Raw genomic sequence first — 18,532 nt, forward strand, 5'->3', positions numbered from 1 at the left:
TAAAAGGTGCGCCATCTTTTCAACAGTTAAAAGGAGGTCTGTGGTACACATTTTTTGTAATTCCCTGTGCCCGGGCTGCAAAAAGTAAAACAAACTTTAACTAGCCTTCCGACGTTCCCCCCCGTTGCGCTGTTATCTGTGTCTTGGTCCTCCGGTGATTGGCTGCTTCCAGAGTACGATGACTCGTACTGCGCTCAGCGTATCGCCGGTGATGTCTCGCCTTGGCCGGTGATAGGCTGAGTGCACTGAGATGAAAGGAGCCTGGGCAGCAGGGAGAAGGCAGAAGGGGAGTTAAAGTTTATTTTGTTACTTTTTGCAGCCCGGGCATAGGGGATTATAGAAAGTGTGTAACACAAATCTCCTTTAATCGAAATTCATTGTTTTAAAATGCAACAACACTTTCATAGAAAGCAAAATAAAGAATATAAAAATTGTTCTCCAACATGTGGTTAAAGATGTATTCCCATAGTGGCATTTGACCTCCATAGGAAAGGAACTCTTTCCCACTTCCATTTCCCTTTGTGGCCGATATCCATGTAGGGGACAAGGGATCATCATCATCCTCCTCTAATTATTCCAATTACCTATCAGATACCTATGATTTTCCCTATGAATATTCCATAAAATATAGCATGAATACCAGCTATCAGAAAATCAGCATTTCAAAGAAAACCAATCATCAGATTTTACCCTATATAATGCTTGGCAAAGCATTATATAGGATAAAATCTTTATGCTCGCCATCCTCGGGGGATGGATTTATAAGATGCTCCCCGCTGTGCCCGTAAGTAGTCCCCTGGGCGGGGAGCTCCTCTCACCTAGTCGAGTGTTTTCGTACGTCAGCGACGCCCCCCCTGCTTGATTGACGGGCAGCGTCATCACTGAACAGACGGGGCAGAGCGATGACGCGGCCTGTCAATAAAGTGGAGGGGACATCGCTGCCGGCTGAAGACAAGGGACTAGGTGAGATGAGCTCCCCGCCCAGGGGACTACTTACAGGCACGGCGGGGAGCAGTTTATAAGTTCATATCCTCACTATCCCTGGGGCAGGTGCGTCCCCTGGGGATGGTGAGGATAAAGATTTTACCCTATATAATGCTTTGCCAAGCGTTATATAGGGTAAAATCTGATGATTGGTTCCATTTAAGTGAGATTGAATAGTTGACTAAATATCCAGGGATAATTCATTACAATGACTTACCATTGGGGATTTCACAATCAAGTGCAACAGCAGTCTCATATGTCCAGCAGCGTGCAACATTGCGGATAGTGTAACCACCTCCACCAAGCATCAGTAGAGGCAAATTGAAAGTCTTTACAACTTCTACACATTTGGCATGACCTGTGAAAAATCAATGTTTTGCATCACAAGTTTTCATCTACAAGTCTGAAAAATAAATAAAAAATGTATTCTGTACAAAATGATAGATGACTGATTTTTGGGACACCTAGAACAAATCATGTTGCATAATAAAAAGAAGGACTTTTACTGATAATTCTTCTACATTTCTAATGAGATAATACATCAAACTCTGCAAAGTGCATTTTGCATTTTCCTTGTAGGTATTTGCCCTTAAGAACTCCGCCTGCTTTGGCCTTGTGGACATCACAAATTTTCAGTTTTGTTTTTTGCTCCTCGTCTTTAGTGAAAGCTTTTTTTTCCATCCAAAAAGCTAAATGAGTTGTTGTCTGTTGTGGGACCAATTGTAATTTGCAATGACACCTTCCATTTTACCATAAAAATTATTATTTGGGGGGAGGAAGACATCAACCGTTCATTAACCCCCTTAAGGGCATTGGGCAAAGCACGCTTTGTTCCCCGTTGCCATTAGCCCGCGGCTAATGCCGGACATCGCCAATTGGACTGATATCCGGCATTAACCTTTTATACGCCACAATCAATTGGAAGAAAACAAATCTGGGCTAGATCAGTGGGCTGATCAGGACCCCAGCAGCGAAATCACACCGTCTCAATCAGCTGAGCGGACAGCAGAAGGTCCCTTACCTGGCTCCCCACCATCCTGAGGGGTCCACTGAGATTGAACTGTCCTGGTCTGGCACATTCCCTCCCCCAGCCGAGGAGGCTGGCACCCTGGGGGAAAGCCAGATCCTGATATGAAGAGAAAGAGGGGACCTGTTCCATTGCGACAGGATGGCCAACTGGAGAGGGCGATACCGGAACTGGGCAAAGGGAACTGCCTCCACGGCTGCTACCATCCTGCCCAGGAATTCCATGCAGGAGCGAATGGGGACAGAGCCCAAGCAGCAAAAAAGACAAACCCCCACACTCAAGGTGCGTCTCCTGTCCTCCGGAAGAGTTATTCGGGCTGCTACGGTGTCGAAGCGGACCCCCAGAAAAATTAGGCACTGAGATGGAGCAAGGTTGGATTTGGCCTGATTGATAATGCAGCTGAAGCTGGCCTGAGTCTGCAGGGTGATGCGGGGGCTCTCCCCATTGTGCGCAAGGGAGGGTGCCTTGACCAACAGGTCATCCAGGTAAGTGAGCACAGACACCCCCCGAGAGCGGAAGATAGCCACCACCGCCACCAGAATTTTGCTTAAGACCTGGGGGCCGTGGCCAGCCCCGAAGGGAAGAGCCACAAACTGAAAGTGATCTGCAGGACAGCAAAACGGAGGAACCGTTGGCGGGCCGGAAAGATCGGGATGTGTAGGCAAGTATCCTGAATGTCCACCGAGATGAGAAACTTGCCCAGATCCATTGATGCGACTACCGACCACAGGTTCTCCATGCGGAAATGATGCAGGCGAAGATGGTGGTTGAACAGTTTGAGATCGTCCCCGCTCCCAAAGTGCGACGCATGAAAGGATGAATGGGGGAGGCCACAGAGAACATACTCACCTGCTGGAGTCTTCAGCGAGCTTACTGCCAAGCTTAATCATGCCAGGCTACTACAGTGGGGCGAGCAAAGGCAGGAGGGGGACCTGGACCCAGGGTACAACCACCTGGTGCTGTCCTTGGGTTGACGGCCCATACTCTATGCACCATGCCCCTTCATCGCAAGTGGGAGATCAGGCAGCACCATGCTCCTGTCACCCTACTTATAAAAAAACAACAATAGGGAGAGAAGAAATTCCTAACCATACAGTATCTAACAAAAAAAAAAAAAAAATTTAAGACCAGGTCAGAGAGCACCAGACCTGTCTGGCTCCTACTTACACTAAGCTAAAACTGATGAGCTAAGAGCCAGGGGCGGGTATATTCTTTCAGGAGGAGCCGACTTTTTTCTTCTTTTGCCTAGTGTCAGCCTCCTGGTGGCAAGCAGCATGTACCCATGGTTCCTGTGTCCCCCAATGAGGTGACCGAGAAAATGGTACCGATCAAAACTACTGTTCACGGCGCAAAAAATTAGCCCTCATATAGCCCTGTATTCAGAAAAATAAAAGTTATAGGGGTCAGAAGAGGGCACTTTTAAGCATTTTCATACAAAAAGTTATAATTTTTAAAAAGTGGCAAAATACTACAAAACCTATACAAATTGGGTATCATTTTAATCGTATGGACCTACAAAATTTACATAGTGTGTCATTTTTACCGAAAAGTGCACTTTGTAGAAACGAAAGCATAAGAAATGTAGAAACGAATGTAGTTTTTGTAGATCTATATTTTGTGGTAAAATGATTGATGCCATTACAAAAGTACAAATCAGTGGCACAAGAAACAAGCCCTCATGTAGCCCTCTGTAAGTGGAAAATTGAAACAGTTACGATTTTTAGAAGGCGAGGAAAAAACAAAAGTGCAAAATAAAAAAATCCCTGCATCCTTAAGGGATTAAAGCATGCAACCATCACACCACCTCCTCACCTTGCCCTCTCTCCATTCTCGGGGTCCTACTTTTCCCATTCATGCTTCTCGCCTGGGATTTCGAATATCCCTTTAAAGGCATGGGATTCTGTTTAATACTTAAAATATATCCCTTACTGTGTGGGGTTCAAGCTCTGGGATCCCCCACAATCTCCAGAACTGGGCAAAGACTATCCCCACTGCATGAAGCGGAGGGGGCGGAACCCGCTCCACGAATTGTTTATGGGAGCACCAAATATACCAAAGTACTGTGCTCCGATCCACGTGATACCTCTCTACTGTTCAGGATTTCAGACTATCAGCTATAGCTTTTTTTTTTATCTTTTAAAACTCAACCCCCATCTCTGTCAAGTCAAGCAGGATCATCTCTCTCTGTACCAGTCAATTATTTCATTATTGTTTTTTTCCTAATGTTATGAATATTACCTTACCTATATACAGAGCCCTGAAATTAATAAATAAGATTCAGGTCAGCTGTATCTGTGAATTTGGCTGAATTAGTGGACCATCTAATGTTGGTCTCGCTACGTTCCCTTAACAGATGATGTTAGAGGAGTTGGCTTCAACATGACCAATCCTTTTGTTCTGAAGGGAGATAAGGAGCCACCAGTGGAGTCTGGCAATAGCTTACGCCACTATCCCAACATAATCCACATGCATGCTTACCAAATGTGCACATATATGGGGTATGAGGTAAAAAAAATTAAATAAAAAAAGCTGTCTGTAGCTTGCCCCTAACTGAAACAGTACCTAATACTTTGAATTAAAGAAGAATTTTGAAAACAGTTCTAATAGTAATTGTTCATCTAGGGGGACGGAAAAAAAATATCTGGTAGGTTCTCTTTTGGTTAGGAAGACTATAAAACACAACGGACAGTCCTGAACACAAATCAGCAAGTTCTCCCCAAAATAATTTAAGCTTTTTTTTACCTTTTACGGTCAAATTGAAACATCCGAGGCGATCGCCAGACAATGAATCGGCTCCGCACTGTAAGACCACAGCACTGGGCTGGTACATTTCCATCACTTTTGATATGATCTACATTGCAGAAATGACCATATAAACATTACTACCATTTGTCACACATCATGATGCAATGTGAAGGATCTGGCAGAATGCCGTATACTCACTGGTTTGAATATCTGTCCATAGGATTCATCATCAATCCCATCCCTCATTGGGAAATTGACAGCATAGTACTTTCCTTTACCAGCCCCAATATCCTTAACAAAAAAAAATATATATATAATAATAATAATAATAATAATAATAATAATAATAGATCATAATAAATAATGAATAATAATAAAACAACAGAAACTCGTTCACAACAAAACTTTATAGTTTCTACCTAAATTCTTTTCACAACTTTAAACCAGGGTTTCCAAGTAAAAGTCGATTTTCAAACCTCTTCAAAGTATAACTTCTGCAGTGAACTCTAGGGGAATTTATCCATGTTTGGCATTATCTGCGCAAAGAGGTCACTTTTTGCACTTGCTGGTTCAGCTACGGTTTATTTGGAGTAGCGTGGCTTAAAACTTTTGGACAAATTTCTTAATACTAAAACTAAAAATGGCACAAATTTCCGCCTTCTTAGGACCATTCAACTTAGAAATAATTTGAGAGACTTTTAGTCTCTTTGTGCTCTGTCACCATTCTAGCATAGACATGACAGTCAAATGTATCCTAGCAAATATTGAATGACATTTTAGGGTCAGCTATTCGGGTTCCACTATTTGACAGCAGCATTAGCATTGCAGACTATGCTCATTTTGCAATCTGAAAAGCTTTACTACAAGCATCAACGCAGTTTACATATGGCAATACTTTACATACTCTGAGATCTCCGGTGCCTGGGAAATATTCCCCGTATTTATGGAAAGAAACAGTCATGACACGGTCAGTGGTATAAAAAGCCTCCTCAACACCATCACCATGATGGATATCAATATCAATATACAACACTCTTTGGTGGTACCTAAAAAAGAAATGTATTTGAGTCATTATGAAACAGCAATAATGTAACAAGTGTCACTTCAGTGCAAGTTTTTTCTTTTGCACACAAACCACTAAAATGGCTACAAAACCTAAGGAGTAGCCCTAACCTTTCATACAAACACAATGCAGGCCACATTGAAACAACAAACTTTTAAGCAGAACTTTCCTTTACTATTGTTCCCACATCAACTATTTCAAAAATAAAACAAAAGAACATGATACAATTTTTTTACACTAAAGAACTGAAGCATACAAGAAAACACCAGAATGTGTGTCATCTTACCAGCTGGGGACCCCCAGTTCCAGTGATGGGCCTGTATACAGACATTTAGGGCACTATCCATGGATATCCCATACATGTCAGATGGGAACATCCCTTTAACTTGCAGCAATTGCTGCTCAACCTTGGCCCAACCCTACAGGATGTTATTACTGGCTGCTAAAAACCTCACGATGTTCAAAAAGGCAAGCAAAGCAGATCTATGTACCTTTTATAGTATGCACAGATTCTGGACTCTAGCAAATTAAAAAAAATCACAGGACTTTAGTTATACACTAAAAGTCTAGTTGTAAGTGCTAGACACCTCTTTTATGCGAGTCCTCCCACCATGGATCCCTAGTGGCAAAAGCTGGTGGAAATTTATGGGGATAGATAACTGGACAACTTCCAACAGGTTCACTGCTCTCCTTGAGAACATACGCAGTATTGATCTAGACACAGATAACTACAGCAAAGGCTGCATTCACACTTCGTTTTTACATTACGGGTGCCGGATCCGGCTGGGGGAGGGGCAAACAGGCTCTCCCATACCCCAGCTGGACCAGCGCTGAACTCCATTTACTTTAATGAGCCGACCGGAGTCAAATGGTGACTCCGGTCGGCTCATTTTTGACCCGTATCCGGTATTGTGACCGGACCTAAAACCATAGTATTACTACGGTTTTTGGTCCGGTCAGGAAACCGCATACGGGTCAAAAATGAGCTGACCGGAGTCACCGTTTGACTCCGGTCGGCTCATTAAAGTAAATGGAGTTCAGCGCTGGTCCAGCTGGGGTATGGGAGAGCCCGTTTGCCCCTCCCCCAGCCGGATCCGGCACCCGTAATGTAAAAACGAAGTGTGAATGCAGCCTTAGACTGTGTTTGAAACTAAATAAGGCTGTGTTCACATCTCATGGTTTGTGAACATCATTGAGATGTGCACTAGGGAAGCTCACCACAGACAGGACTAATGTAGACATAGGCCCCTGTTATTATTACCACAGAGGCCTAAAAAGGCCTAAAAGTGTACTCCACTGCTCAGCGTCTGGAACAAACTGTTCCGAACGTTGGAGCCGGGAGCTCATGACGTCATAACCCCGCCCCCTCAATGCAAGTTTATGGGAGGGTGGCGTGACAGCCGTCACGCCCCCTCCCATGGATTTGCATTGAGGGGGAGAGGTTATAACATCACAAGCTCCTGGCACCAGCTCCAGCGTTCAGAACAGTTATGGAAGCCAAATATGTTAACAGGCATAATACACTGCACTAAAATAGGTGGGTATTATACAAATGATCCAATTATGGCAACTAAAGTTAATGAAAGTATCATATAAATCTCCCACCTCCAATACTGTTTGGGTGCCAAGATATTTAAAGAGGAATCCCACTTTACTGTACCTTCTATTAAAGAATCTTAGAATCCCACAACTTTTTTGGTGGTACCGTACAATGCAATTTCATCAACATAATCACTACTGCAACTATCAGGTATTCTGACTTAAAGGGTTACTCCACTCCCCAGCGTCCGGAACATTGAGTTCCAAACGCTGTGTGCGGGCTTCCGTGTTCACCCCCTCAATGAAAGTCTATGGGAAGTGGGCGCGATGGCCGTCACGCCCCCTCCCATAGACTTGCATTGAGGGGTGGGACGTGATGTCACATGATGAGGCGTGACATCACAAGGGGGCAGGATTGAACACTGAAGCATGCACACAGCGTTCCGGACACTGGGTAGCGGAGTAACCCTTTAATAATACCAGGTAAAATGTTGATCATTCTTATGGTATCAGTTGATATATATTGATAAGTTTATGCAGAAAAAAAATAAAAATAAATAAACACATAAGACTAACAAGCATGCAAATATTAAAACTCACTTTAGTAGTTCCAAAATGGCAAGAACAATATCATTGACGTAACAGAACCCAGATGCTTCAGATTTCTTAGCGTGGTGTAACCCTCCTGCCCAGTTAACAGCCATGTCAGTCTGTTGGCGATTCAGTTTTACAGCTCCAGCTAGAAGAGAACGCAGGGGAGGAATCACAATAGTAATTATGGACACAAGATTTTATGCATGGTGTTTGGAAGAGTAAAAAGCACACTTACCAACAGAGCCACCAGTAGACAGCTGACAAAACTCAAACAGGCCATCGAATACAGGGCAGTCCTCTCCTACATTGACTGAATAAGACAATATAGTCACACCAGTGTCAAAATTATACCTTTAAAGGAACCTGTCCTCAGTCTTACACTAGCCATACAGCAGGCAGCATAATACAGGTGAAGGTAATGCAATCCCAACACTATGATTTTCCAATGCAATTGGGCATTTTAGAGTAGTAACAGTGTAAAAATCAGTACTAGCGAGACAGAGAGCAGCAACCGAGAACCGCCCCCATGACTAGTTCCCCAGGTACCGGGAGCATGTTTTTACACTAGGATTACACTGAAATAGCCAAGCAGAGTAATTTATAGTGTGTAGGATCAAACTCCTTTCACCAGGTTTATGCTGCCCACGGTCTGGGCAGCATGAATCTGATGACCGGTTCCCTTTAAGGCCCCAATGAGACTCAACATCATACAAAGGAGACTATTCAAAGATCTGCAACAAGCATAACATGAAGAATGAACAATAGTTTTACAGCCAGGAGGTAAAAAGTAGGGATCGACCGATCGATATTTTTGGGCCGATACCGATAATCTGTGGAGGTTAGGGCCGATAGCCGATAACTTATACCGGAATATCGGTATAAGTTATCGGCTATTTATCCACCCCCCACCCCTCCCCACGACACCGCTGCAGATCATTGATTTAAAGCAGGCGCTTTAAATCAATGAACTGCAGCGGCTTTTGCGGTGCCATAGGCCACCACCCGCTTCTCTCCCCCTGCCTATCCGGGGGTCCTCCCGAGTCCTATCACTGCCACCTGGGTCCACTCTACATCTGGCTCTGGTGGCGTCCTCCTGAGCTGTCACTGTGCGCACTGACGGTGACGTCGCGTCACGTCATGTCACTCGTCACTGCGCACAGCGTAACGCAGGACGCAGCAGGAGCCAGAAGTAGCGTGGACCCCGGGAACAGGTAATTATAAAACCGGGGATGGGGGAGGGGCGGTGCGGTGCATTATCGGATTATCAGCAAGGTAATTGCAGATACCGATAACTCCCAAAATCGTGAATATCGGCCAAACCGATAATCGGTCGATCCCCAGTAAAAAGCAGTACAGGACAAGGCCTATTTCAGAGAGATTGCTCCATTCAAAGAGGATGTCCCCCTCCCAATAGTTTGCTAAAATGTACCAAAATAAAGAGATGAAGGATGTTTGGACAAGCTGACATTAGGGATCGACCGATATCATTTTTTTTTTTAGGGCCGATACGATAATCTGTGGTCTTTCAGGCCGATAGCCGATAACTTATACCGATATTCCGGTATAAGATATCGGCTATTTCTCCACCCCCCCAAGAAGCCGCTGCAGATCATTGATTTAAAGCGGGCGCTTTAAATCAATAAACTGCAGCGGCTTTGGCTGAATCAGAGACCACCGCTTCTCTCCCCCTGCCTGTCCGGGGGTCCTCCCAACCACCGCCGCTGCCCCCCCAGTCACCCCCCCCCCCCCCTACCCCCGCACCGCACACTGCCGCTGCCCCCCAGCCATCCCCCCCTACCCCCGCACACCGCCGCTGCCCCCCAGCCATCCCCCCCCTACCCCCGCCGCTGCCCCCCAGCCATCCCCCCCCCTACCCCCGCCGCTGCCCCCCAGCCATCCCCCCATACCCCCGCACACCGCAGCTGCCCCATCGCCTACCCTATCCCCAGTTTTATAATTACCTGTTCCCAGGGTCCTCATTACTTCTGGCTCCCGTCCTGAGCGGTCACGTTGAGGACGTCACTGCGCTACGCAGCATACAGCGTAACGCAGGTCACAGCAGGAGCCAGAAGTAGTGCGGGCCCCAGACCCCGGGAACAGGCAATTATAAAACTGGGGATAGGGGAGGCAATGAGGGCAGCGTGGGGTGCGGTGGGGATGGCGGCACATTATCGGATTATCAGCAAGGTAATTGCCGATACCGATAACGTCAAAAATCGTGAATATCGGCCAAACCGATAATCGGTCGATCCCTAGCTGACATATTGTATTTTATTAAGACATCTTAGCTTAAAAGAGGTTATCCAGGCAAAAACTTTGTATATACATCAACTGGATCCAGAAACCTATCTTAGCCATCTTAATCCTTTCAGTACTTATGCGCTGCTGAAGTTGAGTTGTTCTTTTCTGTCTAAGTGCTCTCTGATGACACCTGTCTTGGGAACTGTCCAGAGTAGAAGCAAATCCCCATAGAAAACCTCTTCTACTCTGTGCAGTTCCCTGAGACAAGCAAAGATGTCAGCAGAGAGCAAAACAACAAGTCAACTTCAGCAGCTGATAATTATTGGAAGGATTAAGATTTTTTTTAATAGAAGTAATTTACAAATCTGTAACTTTCTGGAGCCGGTTGATATAAAAAAAAAAAAAGTCACAACAAATTTACTATACTTATATAGTATCCCAAAATTACTAAAACTTTACAGGGTAATTGTAGAGGGAAGAAAGAAAAGAATAGTTGACTTACATCTCTGCATTTGTTTACTGTATTCAGACATGTTATCTGGTCTTATCGATCGTAAAAATTTTATGTACTCATCACTATGGTACTTGGTCATCTCTTCAGCTGTTGCCTTGTGAGGGCGCTAAGGAAAAGAACATAGTAAACTGAGCTTAAAAAACAAGACCACATATACCTGTACAAATCATTACATTACATCTGGTTGTCATCTGCACATTTCCCTAAATAGTCAGGAGGGGCATAAACTTTATTTCAAAAAGGGTGTGGATGCTAAGCCCAGTTATGTGTACTGTCATGGCCGTAAATGTTGGCACCCTGAAATTTTTCAAGAAATTTAAGTATTTCTCACAGAAAAGGATTGCATTAACACATATTTTGCTATACACATGTTTATTCCCTTTGTGTGTATTGGAACTAAACCAAAAAAGAGGGAGGAAAAAAAGCTAATTGGACATAATGTCACACCAAACTCCAAAAATGGTCTGGACAAAATTATTGGTACCCTTTCAAAACTGTGGATAAATAAGATTGTTTCATGCATGTGATGCTCCTTTAAACTCACCTGGGGCAAGTAACAGGTGTGGGCAATATAAAAATCACACCTGAAAGCAGATATAAAGGAGAGAAGTTCACCTAGTCTTTGCATTGTGTGTCTGTGTGTGCCACACTAAGCATGGACAACAGAAAGAGAAGAAGAAGAGAACTGTGAGGACTTATGAGCCAAAATTGTGGAAAAATATCAACAATCTCAAGGTTACAAGTCCATCTCCAGAGATCTAGATTTGCCTTTGTCCACAGTGCGCAACATTATCAAGAAGTTTGCCACCCATGGCACTGTAGCTATCTGGGCATGGACGGAAGAGAAAATTGATGAAAGGTGTCAATGCAGGATAGTACGGATGGTGGATAAGCAGCCCCAAACAAATTCCAAAGATATTCAAGCTGTCCTGCAGGCTCAGGGAGTATCAGTGTCAGCACGAACTATCCGTAGACATTTAAATGAAGTGAAACGCTATGGCAGGAGACCCAGGAGGACCCTACTGCTGACACAGACATAAAAAAGCAAGACTATCGACCTAACCCTACCCTGGCTTTCTTTTCCTCCTGCTCCTTGTCCCTTCCCTGCCTACCCTCTTCTACACTATGCAAACTAAAGGGTTGCTCTCTTTCCCTTGCTCTACAATATTAACCAATTGGCTGTTACTGGTCCCATACCCCTCACCTGAGCAGGGACCCCAATAGCCTATCACCTGTAACTGTCTGATGGGCTCCCACACCCGCACAACCTGAGTTCCTCTTTACGGTTAGTGTGACGATCTTGTTGTTTGTATTGCTCAGGACAGTTATGTATTTTAGTCTTGCCCTCATGATTCTTTGTGCATTGTTATCCACCTCTCAATTCCCATTGGGCCCTGGCTCCTTTATTTGGATCTTGTGATCAATCCTATGCTTTTGTCTCGTTTGCCATTTTTTGTTCTTACATGTATGTTTCTTTGAATAAACTCTACTTTGAAAAAAAAGCAAGACTCCTTTTTGCTAAAATGAACTTGAGTATGCCAAAATCCTTCGGGGAAAACGTCTTGTGGACAGATGAGACCAAGATTGAGCTTTTTGGTAAAGCACATCATTCTACTGTTAACTGAAAACGGAATGAGGCCTACAAAGAAAAGAACACAGTATCTACAGTGAAATATGGTGGAGGTTCAATGATGTTTTGGGGTTGTTTTGCTACCTCTGGCACTGGCTGCCTTGAATGTGTGCAAGGCATCATGAAATCTGAGGATTTCCAACGGATTTTGGGTCGCACTGTACATCCCAGTGTCAGAAAGCTGGGTTTGCGTCCGAGATCTTGGGTCTTCCAGCAGGACAATGACCCCAAACATACGTCAAAAAGCACCCAGAACGGAGGGCAACAAAGCGCTGGAGAGTTCTGAAGTGGCCAGAAATGAGTCCAGATCTAAATCCCATTGAACACCTGTGGAGAGATCTTAAAATTGTTTTTGGAAAAGGTGCCCTTCCAATAAGAGAGACCTGGAGCAGTTTGCAAAGCAAGAGTGGTCCAACATTCCGGCTGAGAGGTTTAAGAAGCTTATTGATGGTTATAGGAGGCCAGTGATTTCAGTTATTTTTTCTAAAGCGTGTGCAACCAAATATTCAGTTAAGGGATCCAATAATTTTGTCCAGCCCATTTTTGGAGGTTGGTGTCACATTATGTCCAATTTGCTTTTTTTTTCCTCCCTTTTTTGGTTTAGTTCCAATACCCACAAAGGGAATAAACAGGTGTATAGCAAAACATGTGTTACTGCTTAAGATGAGCAAAGTTACAGTGATTCGATTCGTCATGGCAGTTGCTGACTTTAGCCTGCATAAATTAGTTTAGCTTTCAGGTGCTTCGGTGGGCTGGAAAAAAGGTAGATAAAGTCTTGGTAGAGAGTCTCCTAGGACTGTATTCACCTTTTCCAGTCCACCGGAGCACCTGAAAGCTGAAATAATTTATGCAGGCTAAAGGCACCAACTGCTGAGCCGAGAAGTTTGTGATGAATATAGTCACTAACTTCACTCATCTCTAGTTACTCTAGTTAGATTCTTTTCTGAGAAAAATGACTTCATTTTCTTGAAAAATTTCTGGGGTGCCAAAATTTGCAGCCAAGACTGTAAATATGGGGCTGAGCGAGTATGAATGAGGCTGAGGGACCATGAATCGGCATTTGCATGGTATCAGGGACTCGTTTAATGTCCCCGATACCATGTCCAATACCTGCTGGTGTGCAGCCCCGCTCCGCTGTCCCGTTCTCCCGATCGCATCATGGCGTCCTATGGAGGAGCATGAGACACACACACACACACACACACACACACACACATCACTCCTCCTCCCCTGCGCTACGGAGGAAGCAGAGTGATGTGCATGTCACATGCTCCGCCATAGGACACCATGATGCGATCAGGAGAACGGGACAGCGGAGTGGCAACAACCGAGGACAGCCGCAGGTAAGCTGTCTACAAGAGTGTGTGTGTGTGCGCTAACTACAAGGGTGGGTCCCTGTCTACAAAGGGGGGGGGGGGGGGGCTGCTGTCTACAAAGGGGACACGTGGCGGGCGCTGTCTACAAGGGGGGGGGGCTGCTACTTATGTCTGCAACTATCTATACTACAAGGGGATAAACTACAAGGGGATATTACCTACTATTGAAGGCAATCTTACAGCAGAGTCACCTGCATTAACTTCTATATGTAGATAGTGCAGGTGACCCGGTTTCTACCGCTACCCACCATGTGAACATCAGCACAATCGCTCCGGAGACATCGGTCTCGCCGCCAATGCAAATTCCCTGTTCTGTCCAATGGAGAAGAGGGAGATCTTGGCTCATACTACAGCAGCCACCTCCATTTTACTCAACAAGGACCCACATATTATACGGTAAACAGCGCCAGAAACCGGGTTACCCTGGTATCAGATTCCCTTTAAAATAAAAGTACTCATACTTGGTATCGGCGAGTACTAGAATTACAGGGGTACTCCGGTGGTCAACGTGTTTTTCCGTTTTTGACTTACCCTATTTGTTTTGTTTCATTTCTATTCTTGTTTAGGCTTCTCTATTTCCGTTCTTTGTTGTCTTTTTATCCCCCACTTTGTTTTCCTATCTTTGCTTCTATTTCCTGTTTCTTGCTGTGCTAAAAACTACAAATCCCAGCATGCCACATGCCTTGCTGGTTTGGGGTGGCTCCTTTTTTTTGTTTGTTCCGCCCTTTACCCATCGTACAATTGTCCCCGGTCGGCCCCCTTATACACAGCACTCTAATATAATCAGCCTTGGTTGGGATACACTGGCATACACACACAAAAGGGACTACAACTCCCAGCATGTGTCATTCAGGAGTCTTCAGTCTGTGGTATAACACCAGCATGCTGCCTCTGTAGTCTCCTGGGGGTCGTAATTCCCCACACCTCTATAGGGCATACACCAGTGTTTCCCAACCAGGGTGCCTCTAGGTGTTGCAAAACTACTACTACCAGCATGGCCAAAAAGGGCAGGGAATGCTGGGAGTAGTAGTTTTACAACAGTTGGAGGCACACTGGTTTGGAAACACTGGTGTAATATGATGTGTATGCTGAAAAGGCTAGGACAGTGTTTTCCAACCAACAGCTGGAGGCACACTGGTTGGGTACACACACATAACAGGGACTACAACTCCCAGCATGTGTCATTCAGGAGTACCCCCCCCCCACAGAAATCATCCCCAGTCCGAGATTTATTCCTCCGCAGTCTATACATCCCCAGCCCGTGCACTTTGTTATCCTCCCCTTCAGATAACACTCTTATCTTCTCTGTCTTCTTTCAGTGCAGACCTGCATCCTCAGAAGACAGAGCAGGGGGAGGGGAGATGAGGAGCTGTGTAGGAGCTTCTTGCTCTCATGCACACCTGTGACCACCTGGTAAGGGACCAAGACGACTGATCTGTGTAAAAGAAAAAAATGAATGGGGCCATGTATTGTGAGATTTCGAGTGAAAACCTCCTTTTATCAGCAAGGGCATTGAAGATGAAATGTGGCTGGGTCTTTCAGCATAACAATGATCTCAAACACACCGCCTGCAGAGATCTGCACAGACTCACAGAAAACGTTTCACCTCTGTCATTGCCAACAAAGGGTATATAAGAAAGTGTTGAGATGAACTTCTGTTATTGACCAAATACTTATTTTCCACCATAATTTGCAAAAAAAAAAAAAAAAAAAAAAAAAAAATCAGACAATGAGTTTGTTTTTTTTTCTCATTATGTCTCTCATAGTTGAGGTATAAAATGATAAAAATTACAGGCCTCTCATCTTTTTAAGTGGGAGAACTTGCACAATTGGTGTCTGACTAAAAACTTTTTTGCCCCACTGTATATATAGACCAACTGATATCATACATAGCAAAAAGTCATCGCTCTCAATTGTGGTGTGCTCCAAAGCAGCATGTATTATAGAATACATTTTGCTGCCCTGTCTGTACACAGTACTCAATAAGCAAAATCTGTGTTCACAATAAATATTACCAATGTTAAAAGGGGTTATCCAGGAAATATCCACTGGCTCCAGAAAAGTTAAACAGATTTGTAAATTACTTCTATTAAAGAAATCTTAATCCTTTCAATAATCATCAGCTGCTGAAGTTGAGTTGTTGTTCTCTGTCTGGCAACAGTGCTTTCTGCTGAAATCTCTGCCTGTCTCGGGAACTGCACAGAGTAGAAGAGGTGTGCTATGGGGATTTGCTTCTAAACTGGGCGGTTCCTGAGACAGATGTCATCAGAGAGCACTTAGACAGAAAAGAACAACTCAACTTCATCAGCTCATAAGTACTGAAAGGATTAAGATTTTTTAATAGAAGTAATTTACAAAGCCGTCAATTCATTTGAACTGTAGTTCCTACAGCGCTCCATACTATCGCACAGCCGCCGCGCTGTGTATGCAGGAACCATCAAATTACACCATCATTAGAGACCTTGTCATCTATAGCTTTGAACCTACGGATTAGTGACTTGGTATATATCCCCACCACTGTACTTTACTCAAAAACGGCTGAGCCGTACCTCTGTTTTTTCGCAACGGTGGGACCCAAACTGGGGGTCTCCAGAGGTTGCAAGTACACACTGAACTTTTGAACTGAGAGTGTGTTGTCACTTTATCACATATACTGTGTGTTTCATTTTATATACTTTTCTTTTTTTGAATGATCTTTACCTTTTAATTATAACAGGTGGGGAGGAGTGCAAGGGCCCTGCACTCTTACTCCACATATCTACATAACTGTTTAAATTGACTAATTGTTTTTATTTGATTAATAAATGTGCTGTACCCTGGACATTTAGTACATCGATTTAATTGATACATCTATTGCAGTAGTTATTTCAGAAACACTTGATACATTTTGCAACATAGTAGACATACATACATACACACAACAGTCACCATTCATTTTTTTTCCATATTTGATCACCAGCTTTGCATTTATTAAGCACCACACATTCTCTGAGTCATAGTAACTATCTATATTCGCATCTATTACATTGTATCTATTTATCTATTCAACTCCCTGCATCTTCTTTTATTTCAGTTACTTCACACCCTTTATTCCCCAGTCCTTTAGATCTCATCCACTACTATCACTACTTTTTCTTCCAATTTCAAGGTGGTCTGAGGATACCACCAGGATAGAGATCTCGGACAATACATACCAAGCAGATTGAGTACCTCCAACTCAGCTTTTTCATTTACAAATCTGTTTAAATGGGCACTGTCACCAACTTTATTTTTTGATATGTTGTACTTATGTACTACAACATCTCTCTAATATACTTTTATTTTTATTTTTTAAATTAAAATTCTTTCATTTACATTTGAAAACCGGCCACTAGGGGTCTCCCTCCTAGTGGCCGGCTGCAGCCTGGCGTGACGTCACGCCTGAAAAAGGACTGATGCGGCCGGGCATCGGTCCTTTTTCATTCAGCCTGCGCTCACTCCCTGCCTATCAGACAGGCAGGGAGCGAGCGCATTGGCTCCCCGGCCACTCCTCCCGCACATCGCCGCCGTCGCTGTCCCTGCACGCCTGCTGCCGGACTCTGCAGTAAGTGTAATGAGGTAATGGGCATGCGGGAGGGGGGTTTGTGATGGAGGGAACGGAGTATGTGTTGGTTGATGGAGGGGACGGGCTAGCGCCGGATGTAACTAACTAATAGTTTATCTACACAGGGTGCCTCCAGCTGTTTCAATACTACAACTCCCAGCATGCCCTGACAGCCAATAGATGTCAGGGCAAGCTGGGAGTTGTAGTGGTGAAACAGCAGGAGGCACCCTGTGTAGATGAACTAAGGGCGGAAGTCCCCCCCAGCAGGCATCAGTGACGTGGTGCCTGTTGGGGAAGTCTGCCTGGTAGTGAGCACACTGCCAGGCAGACAAAAAGCATTTTTAATATAGTAAAAATAAAAATTAAAAGCAGGGAGGGGGTTAGGGATAGATTGGCAATAGGCAGGGACAGAAAAAAAAATAGGATGGTAGGAGCTACCCTTTAACTTTCTGGAGCCAGTTGATATATAAAAAAAAAAGTTTTTCCTGGATAACCCCTTTAACTGTAGGTGCAGCGAGCCTTATCCAGAAGAACTTTCTCTGACAGTCTTGCATATGTGACAACAATCACTTGGTACAGTGTACCCTCTGACGTGCAGTCGGTGGGAAAGCCTGATCTGCGCTCCAGTCTTTGCTACAGCCGCTGCCAAGGATCGTCGCAGACCCACTGTGTGGGCGAGCTGTCAGCAGCAGATTAAAGTCCCGATGACATGCACTTAGCACAGGGGTAGTGGGTAAGTTAACATTTGCCTCTCACTATGGAAGCATCATGTTGATAGATACAATTCCTGCAGGTTATCAGTACTCTGCAGAATGGCGTCCTCATGGCAGTGACGCACGTGGATTGCTCAGAGTAGGTAATTTTAATTGGAGTAAGCCATATCAGTTATTAGATTTCTAGTGATTGGACAAGGTCAGACAGTATAGGAACACGCCCCAACTGGTAACACCCAAAGGGTAAAATGCAAGAACTCTGCGCGATTTACCCACAGAAATATAGCAGCTTTACCATCAGAATAAATCTGGAATTTTCACAAAGTGAACAACCTGAACTCTTCGTAGCGTTCCTAACAATTTTTGAACAATCTGGCAACGGGCATTGTCTTGCTTAAAGTGGTACTCCAGTCCCAAGGCATCTTATCCCCTATCCAAGGCATAGGGGATAAGATGTCTGATCGTGACGTCACGATCCCGCCCCCTTCAGATGTCATGCCCCGCCCCCTCAATTCAAGTCTAT

The 18,532-nt window shown here is 44.4% G+C and overlaps 1 protein-coding gene across 2 annotated transcripts in view; it reads right to left on the reverse strand.

Moving 5' to 3' along the window:
- Window positions 1-18,532, reverse strand: part of HDAC2 (histone deacetylase 2) — a 59,574-nt gene that overhangs the window by 12,811 nt on the left and 28,231 nt on the right. For both annotated transcript variants that reach the window (XM_056566351.1, XM_056566352.1), the window contains exons 3-9: window positions 10,696-10,813; window positions 8,188-8,262; window positions 7,959-8,097; window positions 5,661-5,802; window positions 4,955-5,047; window positions 4,754-4,862; window positions 1,202-1,342 (exon numbers count right to left, since the gene is read on the reverse strand). In XM_056566351.1, the coding sequence (XP_056422326.1) occupies window positions 1,202-1,342; window positions 4,754-4,862; window positions 4,955-5,047; window positions 5,661-5,802; window positions 7,959-8,097; window positions 8,188-8,262; window positions 10,696-10,813 (817 nt within the window). The remainder of the gene's footprint in view (window positions 1-1,201; window positions 1,343-4,753; window positions 4,863-4,954; window positions 5,048-5,660; window positions 5,803-7,958; window positions 8,098-8,187; window positions 8,263-10,695; window positions 10,814-18,532) is intronic.

This window comes from Hyla sarda, chromosome 3, assembly GCF_029499605.1.
Source record: "Hyla sarda isolate aHylSar1 chromosome 3, aHylSar1.hap1, whole genome shotgun sequence".
Taxonomy (NCBI): domain Eukaryota; kingdom Metazoa; phylum Chordata; class Amphibia; order Anura; family Hylidae; genus Hyla; species Hyla sarda.